This window comes from Chaetodon trifascialis, chromosome 24 (assembly GCF_039877785.1).
Source record: "Chaetodon trifascialis isolate fChaTrf1 chromosome 24, fChaTrf1.hap1, whole genome shotgun sequence".
Lineage (NCBI taxonomy): Eukaryota > Metazoa > Chordata > Actinopteri > Chaetodontiformes > Chaetodontidae > Chaetodon > Chaetodon trifascialis.
In genome coordinates, this window is record NC_092079.1 from 14442348 (window position 1) to 14460976 (window position 18629).

Below are 18629 nucleotides of genomic sequence, written 5' to 3' on the forward strand. Positions count from 1 at the left end.
ACAACATTCATTCATTCATTCATTCATTCATTCATTCATTCATTCATTCATTCAGACATTCTTTATTCACTGAAGAGAAACGGCAGGACTCTGACGTTTGTTCGTAAATCTCTTTATTTTCCTGCAGCAGACAGCTCTGAATACAAAAATCCTTCCTCTCGCTGACGTGATTCACGTAACAAAGATCAGGAAAAACAAACACAGAAGAAGAATCTGCTGCACGCTGTCGGGCGTCAGCGAGCGATAAATAAGCCAAACCTGGAAGCGCTGAAGCAGGACATGAGAAGATAAACACAGTAAGACGATGACGTTCACATGCATCTGAAGGCCTGAACACGAGAAATCAGCTGCTTCCTTCTCTGCAGAGGTGAAGGCTTCCAGCTGAGCACAGCGGTGTGGACTGTGGCACTTGGTGGCCCCCTGCTGTTCACAGGAACACACTGCAGGCCTCCTCTGGTGGTGGTGGTGGTCTTTATCTGTGTGTGTGTGCGCTATGCAATAGCCACAGCAAACACACTGACCACACAGTACATGGTGCGGTTTTCCCATCTGACGGTGCAGCTTCCTGCAGACACAAAACCACAAACAGGTTGACGTTTGGAGGCGTGAGAGGGAGCGGAGGAGAGACGGCGGGCGTGAAAGGAGCTGGAAACTCTGCTCACCGTCCACAGAAGTGTCCCAGTAGCAGGAGTTGGCTGTGTGGAGGCCTGCTCCTGTTTTCTGCATCACAGCACACGTCACTGTACGAACACACAGCCACAACACACAGCTCATCAGATCAGGTCTAAACACACACACTGACATTCTGGGAAATGGAGACAGGAAGAAATTTGAACTGCTGAAGGAGAAAATTTCACTGTAAAATCTGCAGCCACACAACTGAAAGCAGCGAGCGAACACACACCGATGTACTTGTATGGTTTCCCCTGTTTGACCAGCTGAGTGAGGCAGCGCTCCACGATGCTGGCCGTCCATTTGTTCACCTGACTCTGGCTGTAGTCGTCACCGCCCACGACGTTCTCGATGCACTGAGACAAAACACATACAGGCAGTCAGTGTCTGCGCTCATGTGGAAGTCAGCCGGTGTCGCTTCGCCCCGAGGAGACGGAAAGAAAGAGCGAGCGCTGATCTGCACCGAGCAGCTACAGATCCTGATCAACAGAGTCCAAAATCCTCCCACTGAAGAGGCTCGAACAGCAAATGATTCATCGATTACCAAACAGATGGATTAAAAGCTCCTTTCTGTTAACTGACGAACTGCTGCAGCTCTTAACAGTCACAAACATTTCTGGACGTAAAAAGGCCGTTTAGAAACTGGACCTGTGTAACACAGCAGTCCACAGATCGTGTGAGGAAGAGTCAGAACTTCACAACCTTAAATCTACTTTAAACAGTGAAGCTGATGCTAAAGTTTGACTTCACCTCTTTGACGATGCTGTCAGCTTCTTCTGATCTGAACGAGCCCTGAAAATGACAGACAGCAGCGTTATCAATCACACTGGACATACAAGGTTTAAAAACGTTGCATGAGAAAACTGCTAAAATGAACTAGAGTAAAAGATAAGAAGGATGAGATGTAAGCATAAACAATAAGTCAATATAAACCTTAGCTAACACATCACAGCAGAGTTTAGCATCAGGACCCTTTAGGATAAATACAGGAAACTCTCACCTCGACCCCCCTGCTTACTACCACAGCTCATCAGCTAATATATGTCTATACATATATCTATTATCATATTAGATTATTTAATAATATATCTGGCTACAATGTGCAGCGTTTTCAGAAGATTTTAAACCCAAAAAACAGGCGTCAGCATCACAAATCATCTTGGTCGTAGCGTTAGCAGCGGATAGCTTGGGTAGCTAGCTTTTAGCTAACTAGCTTGACATGTAAAAAAAAAGGTTGACTCTGGGACAAACCTCGTTGCCGTTATGATATTCGTCCATTCCTCTCATCTGCTGCCGGTCTAACGTCGTGACGGTCTTTATTTTTTCAGTTGAAAACAGAAGTAAAATCGGAGAAAAACACGGAGGAGCTGCGGGCTTCCTGCGAGCTGTCAACAGTCAGCGCCGACCAAAATAAACCACGAAGAAGAAGACGGTTAGCTCACTGCGGACACCTGCTGGTCGCCACACAGCCGCGTTTTAACGGCACAACTTTAAAACCCGAGAGTTTATTCCATTAAAACATCCACAAAACGTGGAAAAGAGACTTTTAAACAAATACCAGTTAATATTTTGCGATACAGCCTCGAAACAACGTGTTCAGACTCACTTCTGAGACGTGAAATGTGGCCTTCAGTGTCACCGCTCAGTTCATGGCATCAAGTTCTTCTTCTTCTCCTTCCTCTCCCTCCTGCTCTTCTTCTTCTTCATCTGGAAAAAAAGTCTACCTGTCTACCGTCCATATTTCCACTTTCATGTGTTTTTATTTTTTACTTTAATTAAAAACTGATGAAATATGATGAACTGATGGGAAACTGTAAAGGCTGAGATGACTTGAAATGTAAGTTTTTGATCAATCAAAGCTAAAATTCAGACCTCAGGATTTCTATTATTCTGGCTCCAGCCACGATCACCAAAACAATTCCTCCAAAAATTATTTCTTGAAATTTCAAAAATGTACTATTGTCTATTATAATTTTTTACCAATCTGCAAGTGGTCCCACAGGAACATATGTGAAATATTTGGCACTTATGATTATATGACATAATAAAAACTATATTTTTCTGTTGAGCTGAGCTTGGTGGACATGTGCTGTTTTGAGACACGTGTTTGAAACTTTCTGATGTAAAAAAATCAGGAAACCAAATCTGACACTGTCCAGGTGAACGATGCAGCTGATCAAAGGTTTCTCAAACAGACATGAGTGATGGAGTCCAGTGTCTGGTGTCTGCAGGTTTGTCTGTGAGACAAACAGGACGACTCTCGTTCAGCTTTATGTCAAAACGCTTTACTGATGTCTCAAAAGTCCAGGTGATAAAAACGGAGTGAGTCAGATAAATAAGGATAACGTCAGAATATAAAACCTCCAAATGCAAACAGATCACAGAAAAAGTGCAAATATGCTCAAGGACACAATAAATATGATTATTTACATCCTCAGTTTAACACACACACACACACACACACACACACACACACACACACACACACACACACACACACGCACACACACACACCTCGAGGCTCAGCTGCTGGGCAGGAAATATGTGCCACACCACAGAAACTCCAAACGTTAGGTGAAAACCGCCCAGCGACATGGCGGCACTGGTCATACTGGTGAGCAGGAGGCTGCAGGTCGCTTGTGAACAGAAAGTGTCGAAGCTGATTTCACATCCTGCTGCTGCTTCACAGTAAAAGCATTCACTGATGAACCAAGGCTGGCTTTTATTGTGAAGATGCCACAGCTGCATGTCGCTGCCTCGATGTCTCCGCATGGAGACGTTTGTCAGAGGACACAAACCAGCGTTTTGGTGAGTAACACTGTTCACAGGAAAAGTCCACCGCCTCCTTCCCGTGGGACTCTGCTTCGCCACCTGAGGGCTTCTCGTTGGTGGGGTCACAGAACGCTGCAGGCTCCAGAGCGAGGGCCCCGGGCCCCAGAGGGCAAAGATGGCTGCTGTGCTCCGCCTCTGCTCGTCTCCGGCTCGCCGCTCCCAGCAGCGGCAGAGGACGGAGGCTCGCCATGCGCGCCGGCGTCTCCGTGGACCGACGCCTCCGCTGGGGTCTGGTCCCTGTCGTCGGTCTGCTTAGACCTGGAGGAGGACAACCGTCTGAAGAGAGACAGCTGAGAGGACGGACAGGTTTGAGAACAGACTGGAAACACAGTTTAGTGCAGAGCTTCCTGATGCGACACCAAACTGAGATGCTTTACGTGGAAAAATTAAAAGTCCAGCAGCATCAGTCCAGACGGGGCCGACGCGCTTCACAAACAGACTCTTTAAGTTCTCGTACCTTTTTGCTGGAGCCTGATTGGCTCGTGGAGCCGCTGTCTGCCGTCCCGTTGGCCGCTCTGCTGCCGTCGTCGGGCTGCTCTGTGACTTCAGCTGCTGTCGATAAAGAAACGGGATTGATTTACGGTTCCTTCATGATTCGTCTCTGTGGACGCAGCGTGTCATCGCGGCGTCCTCTGACCTGTTTGTTCATGTTCAGCTTTCTGCTCTTCGTCAGGGTTGGATTCCTCTTTCAGCTCTTCAGACTTCTGCAAACATCAGGTGTTTCACGTTAGAGCCAACAGGAATCATTCATTCATTCATTCATTCATTCATTCATTCATTCATTCACTCGTCATCGACTCACAGGACTCTCAGCCTCCTCGGCTGCTTTCTCTGACGACTCGTCCAAACTCGGGGACGCTCCCTCCTCCTCCTCCTCCTCCTCCTCCTCCACCTCTTCCACCACCTCTTCCTCCTCCACACTGTCCTCCTCTTTCTCTTCTTCGTCATCTTCCTCTTCGCCTTTGCTCTGAGCGCATCCTTTCATCAAATCCTGACACAAAGAGTGAAAGAAGGCACTTTCAGCGAGAACCAGAACAAGTTTCAGGTCCAGCAGAACCAGATCAGGTCCCGTGGACCAGATCAGAACCTCCACCTTCAGGTTTTCAGATCAAATGAGGTCAACTGAGGTCGGCAGGAAAAGGCGGGGAAGTCTAAAATCCTGGACACACTGGGACGGTTTGGTGCTGATCTGCATCTTTCTTTACGTTGTCTTTGGTACTGGATGAAGGAAATCAACTGACTCCTCAGGACGACAGCAGGGAATGCTGGGAAAGGACCACAAAGACAGGAAGAGGAACACAAACCTGAAACCGGCCAATCAAAACAGCCGACGTCACAGCTCCTGGAAAGCTGCTGAAAAGACGAGATTCTCACACTTTAAGTTGAAGTTATTTATGAGCAAAGACGTCAAACGTTTGGTGGACGGTTGGTGTCCACAACAAGACGTCTGAAGACGCCTGTGTCTTTCCTGGCATTTTAGAGACAAAACTATCAATGAAAGAGAGAACCCCCCCCCCCATAAAGCACATTGGACTCTCTCATCTCTGGTTGGACAGTTGGACCAGGACGCTGAATGAAAGCATGAACACTTCACCTGTAAGTTCACCTGTTAATCTGATGTGATTCCTGTTCAGACGAGCTGGAGCGACCTCATGCTAATTCTAGCTTACCATGCTAACATGAGTGCCAATGCTAATGCTAGCCTCAAAGTGTAAAGTAGAACCGCTGACACGACGTCAACATCACAGCCTCAGACAGAAACACAGGAGGAAGAGGAGGAAGTCTGAACAAACAGCACACAAAAACTGAAATGAAATAAGACATTTATTAAAAACACAGAAGCAGAAAGAAGCAATGAAGAGGTGGAATAAAGAGCCGCCATTTTTCTTTGACCACATGGCGGTTGAGATGCTGATTCTTCACTCTGATGACAGAACTAATCGATGCTGAGCCACATTCAACACAAACCAGAGGAAATGTGCCGCGCTGCGACGCCATGAGCACAGAGAGGGCAAAACAAAGCATCCAGAGACAAATCTGCTCATTCAAAAGCTGCCACAACGAGAAGTAAACAAAGACGAGCGTTCGTGTAGAAATTAAACCGTAAACAACACGTAAAACTGATGAAATTGCGGCATGCAGTGACAGGAAGAGGAGCAGGAAGGCACGGCGCGTGATTGGTTCTTTGGACGTTCTGCCTCTGAAACTCACGAGTTAAACCAGGAGGAGGCAACGGCGTGAAGCCGCTAACGTGTTAGCAAACAGCTGAGTCACCTCCACGAACGCAAGGCCGCTAATGGCCAGCTAATGCTAAGCTAGCCTCCGCTCCACGGCTGACGAATGAGATGACAACATCTCCGTGACATCATTTCGACGTGGGGACGTGACGCCGACTCGTTTCCTGATCGATTGATAATGAGTGACTTGTTACTTCAGGTTGAGGTATTGAGGTAAAACGTCGTCCCAGAACTCCTCTGACTCGCCCGCCGCCTGACCTTTGACCCCTGGTCTGAGCTGACTTCTATTTTTAGCGCTTTGTCTTTTGACCTCAGCAGACTTTTTCTTTTTAACAACCTCCTCCTCTTCTTCTTCTTCCTCTTCTTCCTCCTCTTCTTCTTCTTCAACCTCTTCCTCCTCAGCCTCTTCATCCTCCTCATCCTCTTCCGTCGCTTCTTCCTCACTCTCTTTTTCCTCTTCTGCCTCTTCCTCAGCACTCTCTTCCTCTGCTTCGTCTTCCTCCTCCTGCCCTTCATTTTCACTCTCCTCCTCCTCTACCTCTTCTTCTTCATCCTCTTCCTCACTTTCCTCTTCATCTCCACTCTCTTCTTCCTTGCTACTCTCCTCCTCTTCCTCCTCAGCACTACTCTGTTCTTTCTCCTCTTCCTCTTCTCCTTCCTCTGCCTCACTCTCGACATCACTTCCCCCCTCCTCTTCCTCACCCTCACTTTCTAAATCCCCCTCTTCTTCCTCACCTTCCTCCTCATTTTCAGACTCTCCTCCTTTGCTCTCTGTCTTGTGACTCGAACCTTCCTCGCTTTCCCCCTCCTCTTCCTCCTCTTCTACATCACTTCCTTCACTCTCTTTCCCCTCAGTCTCGTCTTCACTTTGACTTCCTGCTGTCCCGCTTGCTTCCTCTTCCTCCTCTTCCTCTTCATCCCTGCTTCCCTCCTCGTCTTCATCCATTTCAGAGTCCTCATCTGGTTGAGGGGTGTCGCTGTCTTTGTCATCGTCTTCTTCTTCTGTTATTTTCTTGATACTGTGACTGACATCCTCCTCCTCCTCCTCTTCTTCCTCGCTTACTTCTGCACTTCTCTGCTCTTCCTCGCCTTCGTCCTGACTTATTTCCTGACTCGTTTCCTTCTCATCCTGACTTATTTCCTGACTCGTTTCCTTCTCATCCTGACTTGCTTCCTGACTCGTTTCCTTCTCATCCTGACTTATTTCCTGACTCGTTTCCTGACTCGTTTCCTTCTCATCCTGACTCATTTCCTGACTTGTTTCCTTCTCGTCCTGACTCGTTTCCTGACTTGTTTCCTTCTCGTCCTGACTCGTTTCCTGACTCGTGCTCACGTCGGGACTCTCGGGTGCAGGTACGATGTTGATGCTAACGGCGGATTTGTTGCTAAAATCGGCAGCGTAGGATTCTGATTTGTCTTCCCGCGGTTTCGTCACGGTGCGTTTAAGGACGCCGCGGCTGCTCTCGGACGGGGACGGGGACGGCGAGCTAAAGCGGCCTCTGGACGCCGCCTCGTGCATCAACGCCGATCCGGCGGCGAGCGAAGCCGCTCCAGCGAGCAGACTGAAGTCTGACGCCTCTTTCTCGGTTTGTTCGACGCGTTTTTTTGACCGGGCCTCTCTTTTGTTTCTCTCGTCTTTAGATTTTTTAGAAAACTCTGCGTTCTCTTTAGATCTCGAGTTTGTCTTCCCCTCAGAGGGCAGTCGAGGTCGACCTGAGCTCTCGTCATTCGAGGCATCGCTCAGGTGAAAGCCAGGTGAGCCGGTGGAGCGTCTACCTGCCGAGCGGACTCCTGCCGTCTGACCGACCGGCGCTTTGCTTTTGACGCTGACAGCTTTCGGCTGCACGTGCTTAACTTTGGGCGCCGCGGACTCGGAGCCGACGCCTGAACGCGTCTTTCTGGTTTCAGGACTTTGTTTGTCTGAAAGCTTCCTGCCGACGTCGATCAGCTGACTTTTCCCTTGAACTGGCCCAAGCCGCCGCCTGGTCGCCGCCTTCCTGATGTCGCTGATGCTCGGAGGCGTGTTTTTACTGGGTTTCCTCCGCAGCTCCTCCACGGCCAGGATCAGATTCTCTTTGTTCTGGTTGGTTGTCTTCGGGCTCTGAGAGGCCAGAGAGCGAACGCTGTGGCCAATCAGGAGCTCGGTGGGTAACGCCCGGCGAGGAGAGGCAGTCTGGATCTTCTTTCTTTGAGACTGGGAAGTGGAAGAGAAGCCGCTCTGCTTCCACAGCTTCCTCTCTCTTTCTCGGTCGTCTTTCTGGCGTTCATTGGTCTTACCGTGCTTACCCTTCCTCTGTCCCGGCACGAGAAAGCAGAAGAGGACGAAAAAAAGGCATGCATTAGAGAGGACAGGAGACGAGAGACGAGAGACGAGAGGGAATCTGAACTCTAAGACAGAATGATGGAAAATGCTCAGCAAGTTTCACAGCTCTCCTCCAGAACCGGAGGTGGAAGATGAGGTCGATGCTGAATGTCTCAGAGCAGAGAAACTGCTCCTTTAAGGCGGCCATTTTGGATTTCCAAACGCTGAACGAAAAACTTCATGTGACCAATTGATGGTTATGCACGTAAAACAGGAAAGAAATCCAGCGTCGGAGAAGAGCTGTGAAATGTGCGACGGGAAACGACGGGAAGGCGAGAATCGATCAGAAAGCTCAGAAGAAGAAGAGTCACCTTCTGAACTGGATACAGACTGAGTGTTTTGTCCCTGGGGTCCATCTTCATCACGTGGGTCTGTCAGGAGGAAGGAAAAGGAAAATGAGAAGCAGAGTCCTCCGTGTTGTGCTGGTCGGGGATCAGCGCCGACTGACGGTCTCTCACCATGTTCAGGAAGTCCGTGGTCTCTCCCAGGCCTTTAACGCTGTCGCTGTCGCTCAGGCTCTCCACAGCGCCGTCGGCCTCGCCCCCCGTCTGCTCTGACGAGGAGGGAAACCACAGGAAGTCAGTCCACACCATTCGCCTGCAGCACTTTCACTAAAACAACATCGGAGACATTCGCATCTGGTCGTCACACTTCCTTCAATCAGCTTCATGTCGGTGCAAACGCTGAACGATCAGAGGAAGACGAGAAGGAGATCAGTGAATATCAGCAGGGAGGAAGCACAGAGCAGAGGTGGACGAGCTGCTCCCACAGGCAGATGATCAGCTGGAAACGAGAGGATGAGGAGGAGGAGAGGAGGAGGAGGAGAGGTGAGGTAGGTACCCGGATGGTTTGACCCTGCGCTCCCGTGTTGGTGAGTGCCGTTCAGCACCTTTCTGTGGGTTAGCTCGGGCGGAGGCAGCCGGGGCGGGACGGTCTGGCTGGAGATGGGCGGCGGCGGGCAGAGGTAGCCGGACATCATGGCGGGCAGCGTGCGGAACATGGCGCCGAACTGGTCCGGAGATCTCTCCTGTGGGGGAGGGTCAGATCAGCTGGGAGTCATGCGGTAGTGAACGAGCCAATGGGTGGCTGCCATTAAATGTGATGACATTTAAAGGTGTTTGTTTCCAGGTGAAACAGGTCACATGACCGATGGACGCCGTCGGCTCTCCACCCACCCTCTCCCTCCTGCGAACCCGAGCCGAGAGGCTCCTCTGCAGCGCGGAGGAGTCGGCCGTGTCCCCCAGCAGCTCCACGTACGGCTTCTCCAGGAAGTCCTCCATCACGTCGTCGGCCTCCAGAGTCACGCCGCCGTGGCTAAGATCCCTCGGCCGAGCCAAGACCACCATGTGACATCCGCCGCACGTCACCTGAGCAGACACAGCACCAGATAAACTGCATTCACATATCACGAAGGAATGAACCTTCTTTCATTTCAAAGGTACGACGTATCGTGAATCCATGTTATCAATATTTTTCCAATAATCAGACAGAAGAATCGATGAGCGGCGAGCAGGAAACACTGACCGCCTGGACGTCGTAGCGGAGGAAGCGCGAGCACAGCGTTGGTTTGAACTGGTTGGTGAAGTTCTCGTCTCCCAGGCCCAGTTTCCCGTGTCTGCCGTCTCCGAATGTGTAGAGCACACCGCCGTCTGAAAGAGAAGCAGTGAGGGTGAGGCGGCGTCATTGCGCCGGCGAGAGCGAGGGAGGCGGCGGCTCACTCACCTGTGACAACGGCCGTGTGGTTTTCCCCGCAGGTCACCTGACGGACGCGGCCCCTCCTGAAGTGCTCGACGGGCCGTGGCACCCGCGACTCGAAGGTGAACGTACCGTGACCGAGCTGTCCGAACTGACCGAGCCCGAAGGTCAACAGGTCGTCCTCTGAGAGACGGCAAACAGGTCAAAGGTAAAGGTGTGACCGCCCTCGCTCACATCACAGCCCAGTTCATGTAGAAAACATTTCATTTTGCTTTCATCTTAAATCTATTTCCTCTTTTTCAGACGTCGCTGTCAATCCTGGAATTTCAGAAAAATCCTGAAATAAAAGGATTTGAAGTAAAAAGCTCTTAAAAATGTTCAGACGACTGAAAAAAAACTGAATGTTTCAATAAGAAATTCTGCTTCACTTCCTGCTTTGCTCCTGTCTTATTTCCCGCAGCCACTAGAGGGCGCCGCCTTGCAGCGGACGAGCTCCGCAAAGTCGTTACCTGTGAGCGCCACCGTGTGTCCGCCGCCGCACGCCACCTGGACCACCGGTTGCTTGATGCTCTTCACCCGCTGAGGGACTCGGTGGCGTGGCAGCTGCTCGGTGCCCAGACCCAGTTTGCCGCTGTCGCGCTCGCCGAACGTGTACAGAGCGCCATCCGCTGGCAGACCCAGGAAGTAAAACACGAGCGTTAAACCAGAAAGTCTGGAAAAGATGAAGACCGCCAAATGTGGCTGAAAGCTCTGGAGCAGAGGGACGTTTCTCTCTCACCCGTCACAAAGGCGGAGTGGTAGTATCCACAGGACACCCAGCTGATTGGCCGTCCCACGCTGACTTCCTGCGGCGAGGAGGCGTGGCTCTCCTTCCCCAGACCGATCTGACCCTCTGTGTTGTCGCCCCACATGAAGAGTTTCCCGCTCGCTGTGAAGGAAGAGGAAGAAATCAAAGACGCTCTCTGCTTCTGCTCGGCCTTTTCAGACAGGAAGTGAAGTTCAAAGTTCACAAGTGAAAACTAAAAACATCAATATTTAAAAAATAATGTCAAATTTTAGACTGGAATTTTTTTTTTTTTTAAATTCTGAGCGTTTTCTATTTGAAGATCGCAAAGCTGCCACGATGCTAATGTGCTAACGTCTGAGAGTCACCTGTGAGAGCGGCGGAGGTGTTGGAGCCAGCAGCGAGCATTTTGATTGGTCCGAGCGAATCGAAGGTCGGGACGGTCTGGAAGGACGTCCTCTCCTCGCAGTCGCCGAGGCCCAGCTGACCCTCGCTGTTCCCGCCGGACGCCAACACTCTTCCCTGAGCTGCAGAGGAAAGCCATGAGAAACGGCCGAAAGGTCTGACATCATGGCGAGGACGAGGGGGGCGGAGTCGAGCTCACCTGTGCAGATGAGGGTGTGGTTTCTTCCACAGGCCACCAGGTGAACTCTCTCTGATTTAAGAGCTGAAAGGACACAAAGCAGATGATGAGGAGCTTTCACTCGGTCCTCTGGGTCTTCATCGGGCGGAGCATTAACGGCCCTCACGGGCTTCCGTACATTCACACTTTAACGCTTCAGACTTCGAGCTTCCTCTCCTTTCTTATTCTAATGATATTAATAATCTGGTGTCAGCAGCCGTTTGTCTCTCAGCCTGTCTCTGTCTGTCCAGATTAGACCAGATTACGGACCCTCGCATACTGGGATTATACTGTGTCTCTGTGATAACAGACTCAAAGCAGACTAAATGTCTTTACTCTGCTCTGACTGAAACATTCGAGGTTTTATTGGGGCAGAATGATTTTGGTTTCTCCTGTCCAGGCCGAAGGAGGCACCTCCTCCTCCTCCTCCTCCTCACTCCTGCAGGAGGAGGCTGAGGCAGCTGTCAGTGGCAGCACTTACAGCTCTTTGTCTTGTCAGAGTGGAGTGTGGACCGACCTTTGACACAGGTGGGCTTGTTGACGGTGGCTTTGGACCCCAGGCCGAGCTGGCCCCAGTTATTGCTGCCAAACATGAAGAGTTTCCCGTTTTCTGAGGACACAGGGACAGAAAACGTGACATCAGAGAGTCAAACTGAAGTGGACTTTCCCGCCGTCAGACACCTGAAGACGCCTCTCACCTGTGATCAGCGCCGTGTGCTCGTCGCCGCAGGAGATTTTGGACGGGACGTCATTTTTCAGCCAGAATTTACTCGGGACGTTGTCGGCAAATTTGCTCTTCCCGAACGTGAAAACTGCTCCTGATTCTGACGGAGAAGAAGAGACGGAACTCTGATCACTTTATCGATCGATCGCTTTTATTGATCGCCTTGAAATAAACGATGACATCAGCCTGAAAGCAGCATGAGCTTCAGTGTGTTTTCAGGATCTCTGGAGAAGAGGAAGAAGAGGTGAAACCGCTCAGTGCAGGAATACTTTAAAGTAAAAATACTCCAGTCAAAGTACAGGTGCAGTAGAAGTACAGCCTTGAAGTATCAGGAACAAAGCAGCTCATCGTCTGATGCTGGATTATGATGAAAGCATTAATGTGTGAGCAGCTGATGAAGATGAGGCTGATTTTAATCTCACCTGGAACAAAAACACAGTACTTCCTCTGAAACGAGGGCGAGCTGAAGTACAAAGTACACACAAGTACCTGAACAGTGTACTTAGATACTGAGCTAGGTGTGCAGGTTGTGACAGAATAAAAGCAAAGCAAGCGTTCACCTCTGACATGAACACATGAACTCATGAACACATGAACTCACGAACACACGAGGCTTCACGCGCTGAAACGTGCTCGTGTTTCATCACGAAGCGCGTTTTAAAACGAACCTTTCGACATCTTCACCGCCCGAAAACAGAAAGGATGAACGAGATGAACTGATCAGACAGCCGTGAATTAAACAGACACGTCAACACCTGGAGGGTTAAAGCGGACAGGTGAGTGGAAAGGCTTCATTTTCCGTTAGCCAGCGAGCTAAAGCAGAAGCTACAACGCGCTACAATGCTAAGCTACAATGAAGAGGGCTTCGTTAGAAAGAGGAAAACGTGGATGCGTGTCGGTTTTTACCTGGTACGTCGTCCTCGGCCTCACCTGCCATCTCTGCGGGACTTTAATCCGCTTTGCTCGGCGTCGTGGGCGTGTTGCTGCCCCTTCTTGTTTTCGACTCTGACAACCCGGAAGTAAACAAAAGTTCTCCTAGGCTACGACGCTGAGCACGTGACCGTCAAAGAGCCGTGACGTTCGCTTTGACGCATCCAGCAATTACTGTCAGTGTTATTCTGCATTAAAGGAGAGTAAACAACGTGTAAAATCATCGTGGGTGAGTCTTCAGACTGGAACTGACGCGGTTTACTGACCGGAAACTAGTAGAAGAAGTAAAAGTATACTTCATACAAGTTTAAGTCCTGTACTCAAATGTTACTGCAGTAAAAGTATGTTTGGATGTTGACTGGAAACGTGGGCCTGCGACTGTTATTCTGGTTTACATCATATTATTAAATTATTTTCAAGTGTTTTAATATGAATTAATCTCATTAATGTTAATTTTCTAGACTCAAACATTACATTAACAATAAATCATTTATAAGTGCATTTTGATTTTCTTCTGGATCGTAACTCCTCAGTGTTTCCTGCAACATTTCCAGTTTTTAATTCTGTTTGTTCCATTCACAAACCCAAACATCCTGCAGACACTGGCTGTGACCAGCAGGGGGCGCTGTGGTGACACCGCTGTCTCACTCACACACACACACACACACACACACACACACACACACACACACACACACACACACACAGCTGATATCATGGAGTGTGTGTGTCAGAGTGCCAATTAGTGGCTGACAAGGTTCGACCCAGAATAATTAACGCACGCACGCACACACACACACGCGCGCACACACACACACACACACACACGGGCAGATCACTTAAACAACGTTCATTAGTGAGTGTGTAAATGTTTGTGTGTGGAGGAATGAGTCACGCGTGAAGGTGTGCGTGACTGTAAATTAAAGGTCAAAGGTCAGCAGGAGGAGGGGTGGGAGTCACCCACTGTCACAGTGTGTGTGTGTGTGTGTGCGTGTGTGCAGCAGTGTGAGTCAGTCCAGTTTAATTCTGATGAGTTGAATGTTGTGGAGCTGTTGCCCTTGTGGTCGAGCCTTTCCACCTGCGGACACGGAGTACCGCACTTATCTGTGATGCATTCAGTGTCTCTGTGGTGCGTTCAGTGTCTCTGTGGTGCGTTCAGTGTCTCTGTGGTGCGTTCAGTGTCTCTGTGGTGCATTCAGTGTCTCTGTGGTGCATTTAAAGTCTCTGTGGTGTGTTCATGCGTGGCTCTGTGTGTGTGTGTGTGTGTGTGTGTGTGTGTGTGTGTGTGTGTGTGTGTTTCTGTGACCATCAGCTCTGATGATTCACCTGTCACAGCTGTCTCTGTCTGTCTGTCTGTCTGTCTGTCTGTCTGTCTGTCTGTCTGTCTGTCTGTCTGTCTGTCTGTCTCCGTCTGTCAGTTTTTGTGTTAAAGGCGGAGGTGACGGATCTCCTCGTGGTCAATCTGAGTGTGTCCTCCACCTTCTTCTTCGTCTCTGCTGTCCATCATTTGTTTCCTTTTCTTCTTCTGTCTGTCCTGTTTTACCTGTGTGGCGGTCCAAACACACACACACACACACACTTTGCGCCTGTCAGTCAGAGCGCTGGGGGAGAGCGATCAATTTGTCAGACAGGAAGTGTGTGATTTATGTGACCCTGCAGACGTCTATTAGCCTCCATCTCTTCCTTCTCTTCTTTCTCTCCATCTTCTCTCCACCGTCTGTCCTTTTGTTTGTCTTCTCTCCATCTTTCCTCTCTTTGCTTCTCCTTTTCTTTCTCCTCCTCCGCCGTCCTCCTCCTCTCCCTCTTCTCCCTGCTGCGGTGTCTCTCGTCATCATTTGCATGATTGAAGGTGATTTGATGTCAAACGGTCGTCTGCAGAGACATTAAAGGGAATGAGAGGCGGTGGGTCTTGCAGAACGTCGTGGAGGAACAGCAGAAGATCTGTGTTTTCACATCAGCTCATCTTTACACATTCTGGAATAAACTGTACCAAATTAGTCAAAGCTGACTGCATCCTGTCCAACGAGCAGCTAAAGTCAACAATAGTCAACAATAAACGCAACCTCTTGTTGCTAGTTTCTAATGAAGCAAAACAAATAAAAAACACAAAGAAACAGAAGTTAAAAGTTTCTAGAAAACAAGATAAACTGTTGCGAAAAATGCCATTTTTAACATTTTGATCACGTTGCCCACATATTACTAATATTAGCTTAGAGTTAGCATTTTTTAGCACGTTCGTCAGTTTTGTGGCGCTTCTGTCCTTTTGGCAGCTTTGTGGCCACACACACTGTAACCAAAGCTAACATGTTAGCTGTCTAACATAACCAAAGCTAACATGTTAGTCATGTAACGTAACCAAAGCTGACATGTTAGCTGTCTAACTTAACCAAAGCTAACATGTTAGATGACTAACGTAACCAAAGCTAACAAGTTAGCGTCTAACGCAACCAAAGCTAACATGTTAGCCATGTAAGGTAACCAAAGCTAACATGTTAGCCACCTAATGTAACCAAAGCTAACATGTTAGCATCTAACGCAACCATAGCTAACATGTTAGCTGTCTAACGTAACCAAAGCTAACATGTTAGCCGTCTCACGTAACCAAAGTTAACATGTTAGCCGTCTCATGTAACCGAAGCTAACATGTTAGCATCTAACGCAACCATAGCTAACATGTTAGCTGTCTAACGTAACCAAAGCTAACATGTTAGCCGTCTCACGTAACCATAGTTAACATGTTAGCTGTCTAACGTAACCAAAGCTAACATGTTAGCTGTCTAACGTAACCAAAGCTAACATGTTAGCCGTCTCACGTAACCAAAGCTAACATGTTAGCCGTCTCACGTAACCAAAGTTAACATGTTAGCCGTCTCACGTAACCAAAGTTAACATGTTAGCCGTCTCATGTAACCGAAGCTAACATGTTAGCTGAGTGTGTTAACTGAGCAGAGAGCTGTAGCTGCACTCTCGTTTTATCAGGAAAGGGTCAGAAACAGGCTTTAGGTACGATCATGTGGATTTTCGTTGCCCGTGAAGGTAAAGATCGTCATGACCTTGACGTTTTTTAGCACCACCATCAGGATGATCTGTCAGCACAAAGTTCAGGTTTTAAAACTCGACGTTCAACGAAGATAAAAGACTGAATGTTCCTGTCGCTGCTTTGATTCCATCAACAAGTCGACTGGATTTCCACAGCGTGAAGAAAACCTGTGTGTGTGTTTGTGTGTGAGGGGAGTGATGCATGGTGGGAAACCGTTTAGCGCTCTCGCCGGTCTTCGGCGACAGCCCCCGGCGACGGGATGAGAAACGAGGCGGCAACAAGGATGTAATTTGAGAACGGGAGAACGAGGGGGAGGATGGAGTGACAGATTGGAGGGGGGAGGAAGGAGGGGAGGGGTGAGTGATAAAGGGATGGATGAAGAAGAAGAGGAGGAGAAAGAAAAGGAAAAGGGAGGGAGGGGATCGTGAGTGACAGAGGAGGAAGGAGGCGGCGGTGAGAGAGGACAAAGGGACGGTGAATGACAGAACGAGGAGACGGAGGAGGGGAGGGGGGAGGGAGGGAGGTGGAGGAGGAGAAGGAGGAGGAGGAGGAGGAGGAGGGAGTGACAGATCTCTCTCTCCGTCGAGGCGTAAACGAGGCGAGCGCTGCGTTTCTCCTCCGAGCCAATTTGAATAATGAGGCAGTCTAATTTCCCTCAAACACACACTCACACACACACACACACACACACACACACACACACACACACACACACACACACACTTTCAGTCTTCATGCGACGCTCTAATTGCCTTGGCGTGTGTGCGTGTGTGTGTGTGGGTGCGCGCACACGGATGTTTTTTCCTCTCCGGCTGCAGCCGACGCTCATCTGTGTTCCAGCATGACTCTCTGCAGCGAAGTGAGGACCGCGGCATCGGCAGGACGGCGGCGTTAGCAGGACGGCGGCTCAGTCACCACCACCGAGTTTGACACAAGCGATTAAATGAGGCTGATTAGAGGCTCAAAGATAGATCTTCATAAATTTCAGTTAGTAGTTTTCATCCACTTTCCAAAGAGAGGGAACTCTCTGATTATGCTAAGCTAAGTGACATCAGTCAAATGTTAATGCTTCGTAATTTGAGGTTTGTTGTGTTATTTTTATTATTTGAAATCTTCCAGGTTGAATCATTATTAAACATTTATCCAGTTTCAGGTCAGAAATGTCGACCGTACCCCAGATTACCATTAGCAAACTAACGATAGCTTTTGTTAGCTGGTGGTTCTCTTCTTAAGAACTGGTTTGTGAGCTGCAGTCTGTTTGAATTTAGTGGCGATTGAACTCCACTTCATAAACACTGACGTTAGCATGAGGCTAAGTGCACTTGGTACCAGAACATTTTGGCCAAAGATGATCAACCGACTGACTGACACGCAGCAAACCGGCCCAGTGAATCGCTGAAGGTCACGGTCTGACAAAGCCAGAACAGAACCACATCATCTGCAAAGAGAAGTGTGAGGTCCCAGAACTGGACTGGAAAATGAAAAAATGAAGACATGAACGTGCTTTCATCTGCGTTTCCGGTTGGTATGATCATAAAACGTCTGGAACCTGAAAGCACTGCGACACCTGCGCTGATACCTTCAAGGTACCACTACTGTCGGAAATTCCAACCATGACATGAAAGCAAAATTCTTTGAAACCAAGTTAACTGGATGGATTGATACCTTTGATACTTTTACTGCACTGAGTAACGAAGGCAGGGCTTTCACTTGCAGGCGCGTATTTCTACTGTGTGGTTTTAGTACTTTTACTTCAGTAAAGGATCTCAATATGTCTTCCAGCGCTGACTGCTGGATGAAATTGCCCACATCAGAACAGACGGGGGGAGGAGGTGAGGGGGGAGTCTAATTGATTTCCTTGTTTTCTTTCCCTGAAAAGAGAGAGCGTCCATCAGACGAGTGCAGCAACGGGCGAGCGAGCAAGTGTCTGCATTATAGCGAAAGAGAGAGAGAGAGAGAGAAAGGAGAGCGTTGAAGGGTTTGGCGGTGAAGCATGAAGACGAGTGTGTTGGTGCGTGTGTGTGTGTGTGACCTTGTCTGGCTGTGTGTGTGAGAGAGAGAGAGAGACGGTTGAGGGGAGCAGGCGAGCGAGCGAATAGAAAAGGGGAACCTTGAAACCGTCCTGATTCCCTCCATTATTCTCTCTCTCTCTCTCATGCTCATGCAGAGGCATCCTCTCTCGCCCTCAAACCTTTTTTCTCCTCTCTCTCTGTTTGTTTGTCTCTTGCTATCAGCATCTCCTCGAAGGTCGACCCCGCTGACCTCTGACCTTTCGTCTTCCCGTCTGACGTGTAAACACGAAACAACCGCTCTTTGAAGGATGAGAGCTGAGGGAGGCAACAATTACCTGCAGAGAGCGACGGAGGAGGAACTTTACGATGACAGACGCGCGATAACACACACAAATATGGACAAATACTGAGACACACAAAACACAAAAATACCACATCGGGACGCCTCTTGACGTCCTGACAGAAACACTTAGTTGTCTTTTTGGCATCTTTTACCAACACGAGACAGCCAGGATCACCCTCGCCGCTGCAAACGCCACGTTTGATTACATTCATTCCTTCTCAGTGACATCACACTCCTCATGAAAGATGGTGAGCTGTGATTGGTCGAGGAGCAGCAATAATTTATGACACTAAATACTTTTGATGAACACAGTACTACGTTTTATGGTCAGCTAGCCTTCGACAGACTACAGATTCTGACTTGCTTTTCCAGATGG

The 18629-nt window shown here is 49.0% G+C and overlaps 3 protein-coding genes across 4 annotated transcripts; all 3 read right to left on the reverse strand.

Annotated features, from left to right (window-relative positions):
• Positions 1 to 96: 96 nt before the first annotated feature.
• On the reverse strand, positions 97 to 2103 carry LOC139327978 (dynein light chain Tctex-type 1-like). The gene is made up of 5 exons (XM_070958065.1): positions 1924 to 2103; positions 1423 to 1464; positions 905 to 1028; positions 663 to 740; positions 97 to 565 (listed from the first exon to the last, which is right to left on the reverse strand). Exons 1-5 carry the CDS (start codon positions 1957 to 1959, stop codon positions 492 to 494), a joined length of 354 nt encoding a protein of 117 aa, XP_070814166.1. The 5' UTR covers positions 1960 to 2103; the 3' UTR covers positions 97 to 491.
• A 1342-nt stretch (positions 2104 to 3445) lies between these two features.
• LOC139327973 (uncharacterized) lies at positions 3446 to 4581 on the reverse strand. The gene is made up of 4 exons (XM_070958059.1): positions 4307 to 4581; positions 4142 to 4208; positions 3962 to 4056; positions 3446 to 3794 (listed from the first exon to the last, which is right to left on the reverse strand). Exons 1-4 carry the CDS (start codon positions 4487 to 4489, stop codon positions 3567 to 3569), a joined length of 573 nt encoding a protein of 190 aa, XP_070814160.1. The 5' UTR covers positions 4490 to 4581; the 3' UTR covers positions 3446 to 3566.
• A 1231-nt stretch (positions 4582 to 5812) lies between these two features.
• rpgrb (retinitis pigmentosa GTPase regulator b) lies at positions 5813 to 12949 on the reverse strand. Of its 2 annotated transcripts, none has more exons than XM_070958002.1 (14): positions 12835 to 12949; positions 11903 to 12028; positions 11722 to 11814; positions 11187 to 11249; positions 10951 to 11109; positions 10577 to 10726; positions 10308 to 10466; positions 9826 to 9981; positions 9628 to 9752; positions 9279 to 9470; positions 8944 to 9130; positions 8562 to 8656; positions 8415 to 8474; positions 5813 to 8034 (listed from the first exon to the last, which is right to left on the reverse strand). In XM_070958002.1, the coding sequence occupies exons 1-14, from the start codon at positions 12863 to 12865 to the stop codon at positions 5932 to 5934; spliced, it is 3699 nt and encodes a 1232-aa protein (XP_070814103.1). In that variant the 5' UTR covers positions 12866 to 12949; the 3' UTR covers positions 5813 to 5931. The 2 variants fall into 2 exon arrangements, with proteins under 2 accessions (XP_070814103.1, XP_070814104.1); XM_070958003.1 differs by having other exon boundaries at positions 8562 to 8651; positions 8993 to 9130; positions 12835 to 12938.
• Between the last annotated feature and the right edge of the window lie 5680 nt (positions 12950 to 18629).

Bases quoted from the DNA above. Each gene is read 5' to 3' on its own strand.
- LOC139327978 (XM_070958065.1), bottom strand. From the start codon at position 1,959: ATGAGAGGAATGGACGAATATCATAACGGCAACGAG. The intron at 741-904 runs GTGTGTGTTCGC...GTGTTCGTACAG, and splicing joins GAAACCATACAAGTACATCG to TGACGTGTGCTGTGATGCAG. The intron at 566-662 runs GTGAGCAGAGTT...TTGTGTCTGCAG, and splicing joins CTGGGACACTTCTGTGGACG to GAAGCTGCACCGTCAGATGG.
- LOC139327973 (XM_070958059.1), bottom strand. From the start codon at position 4,489: ATGAAAGGATGCGCTCAGAGCAAAGGCGAAGAGGAAGATGACGAAGAA. The intron at 4,057-4,141 runs GTCAGAGGACGC...CTTTATCGACAG, and splicing joins AGCTGAACATGAACAAACAG to CAGCTGAAGTCACAGAGCAG. The intron at 3,795-3,961 runs GTACGAGAACTT...CCGTCCTCTCAG, and splicing joins AATCAGGCTCCAGCAAAAAG to CTGTCTCTCTTCAGACGGTT.
- rpgrb (XM_070958002.1), bottom strand. From the start codon at position 12,865: ATGGCAGGTGAGGCCGAGGACGACGTACCAG. The intron at 10,467-10,576 runs GTGAGAGAGAAA...TGGGTCTGCCAG, and splicing joins CCACTCCGCCTTTGTGACGG to CGGATGGCGCTCTGTACACG. The intron at 9,982-10,307 runs GTAACGACTTTG...GCCGTCTCTCAG, and splicing joins ACACACGGTGGCGCTCACAG to AGGACGACCTGTTGACCTTC.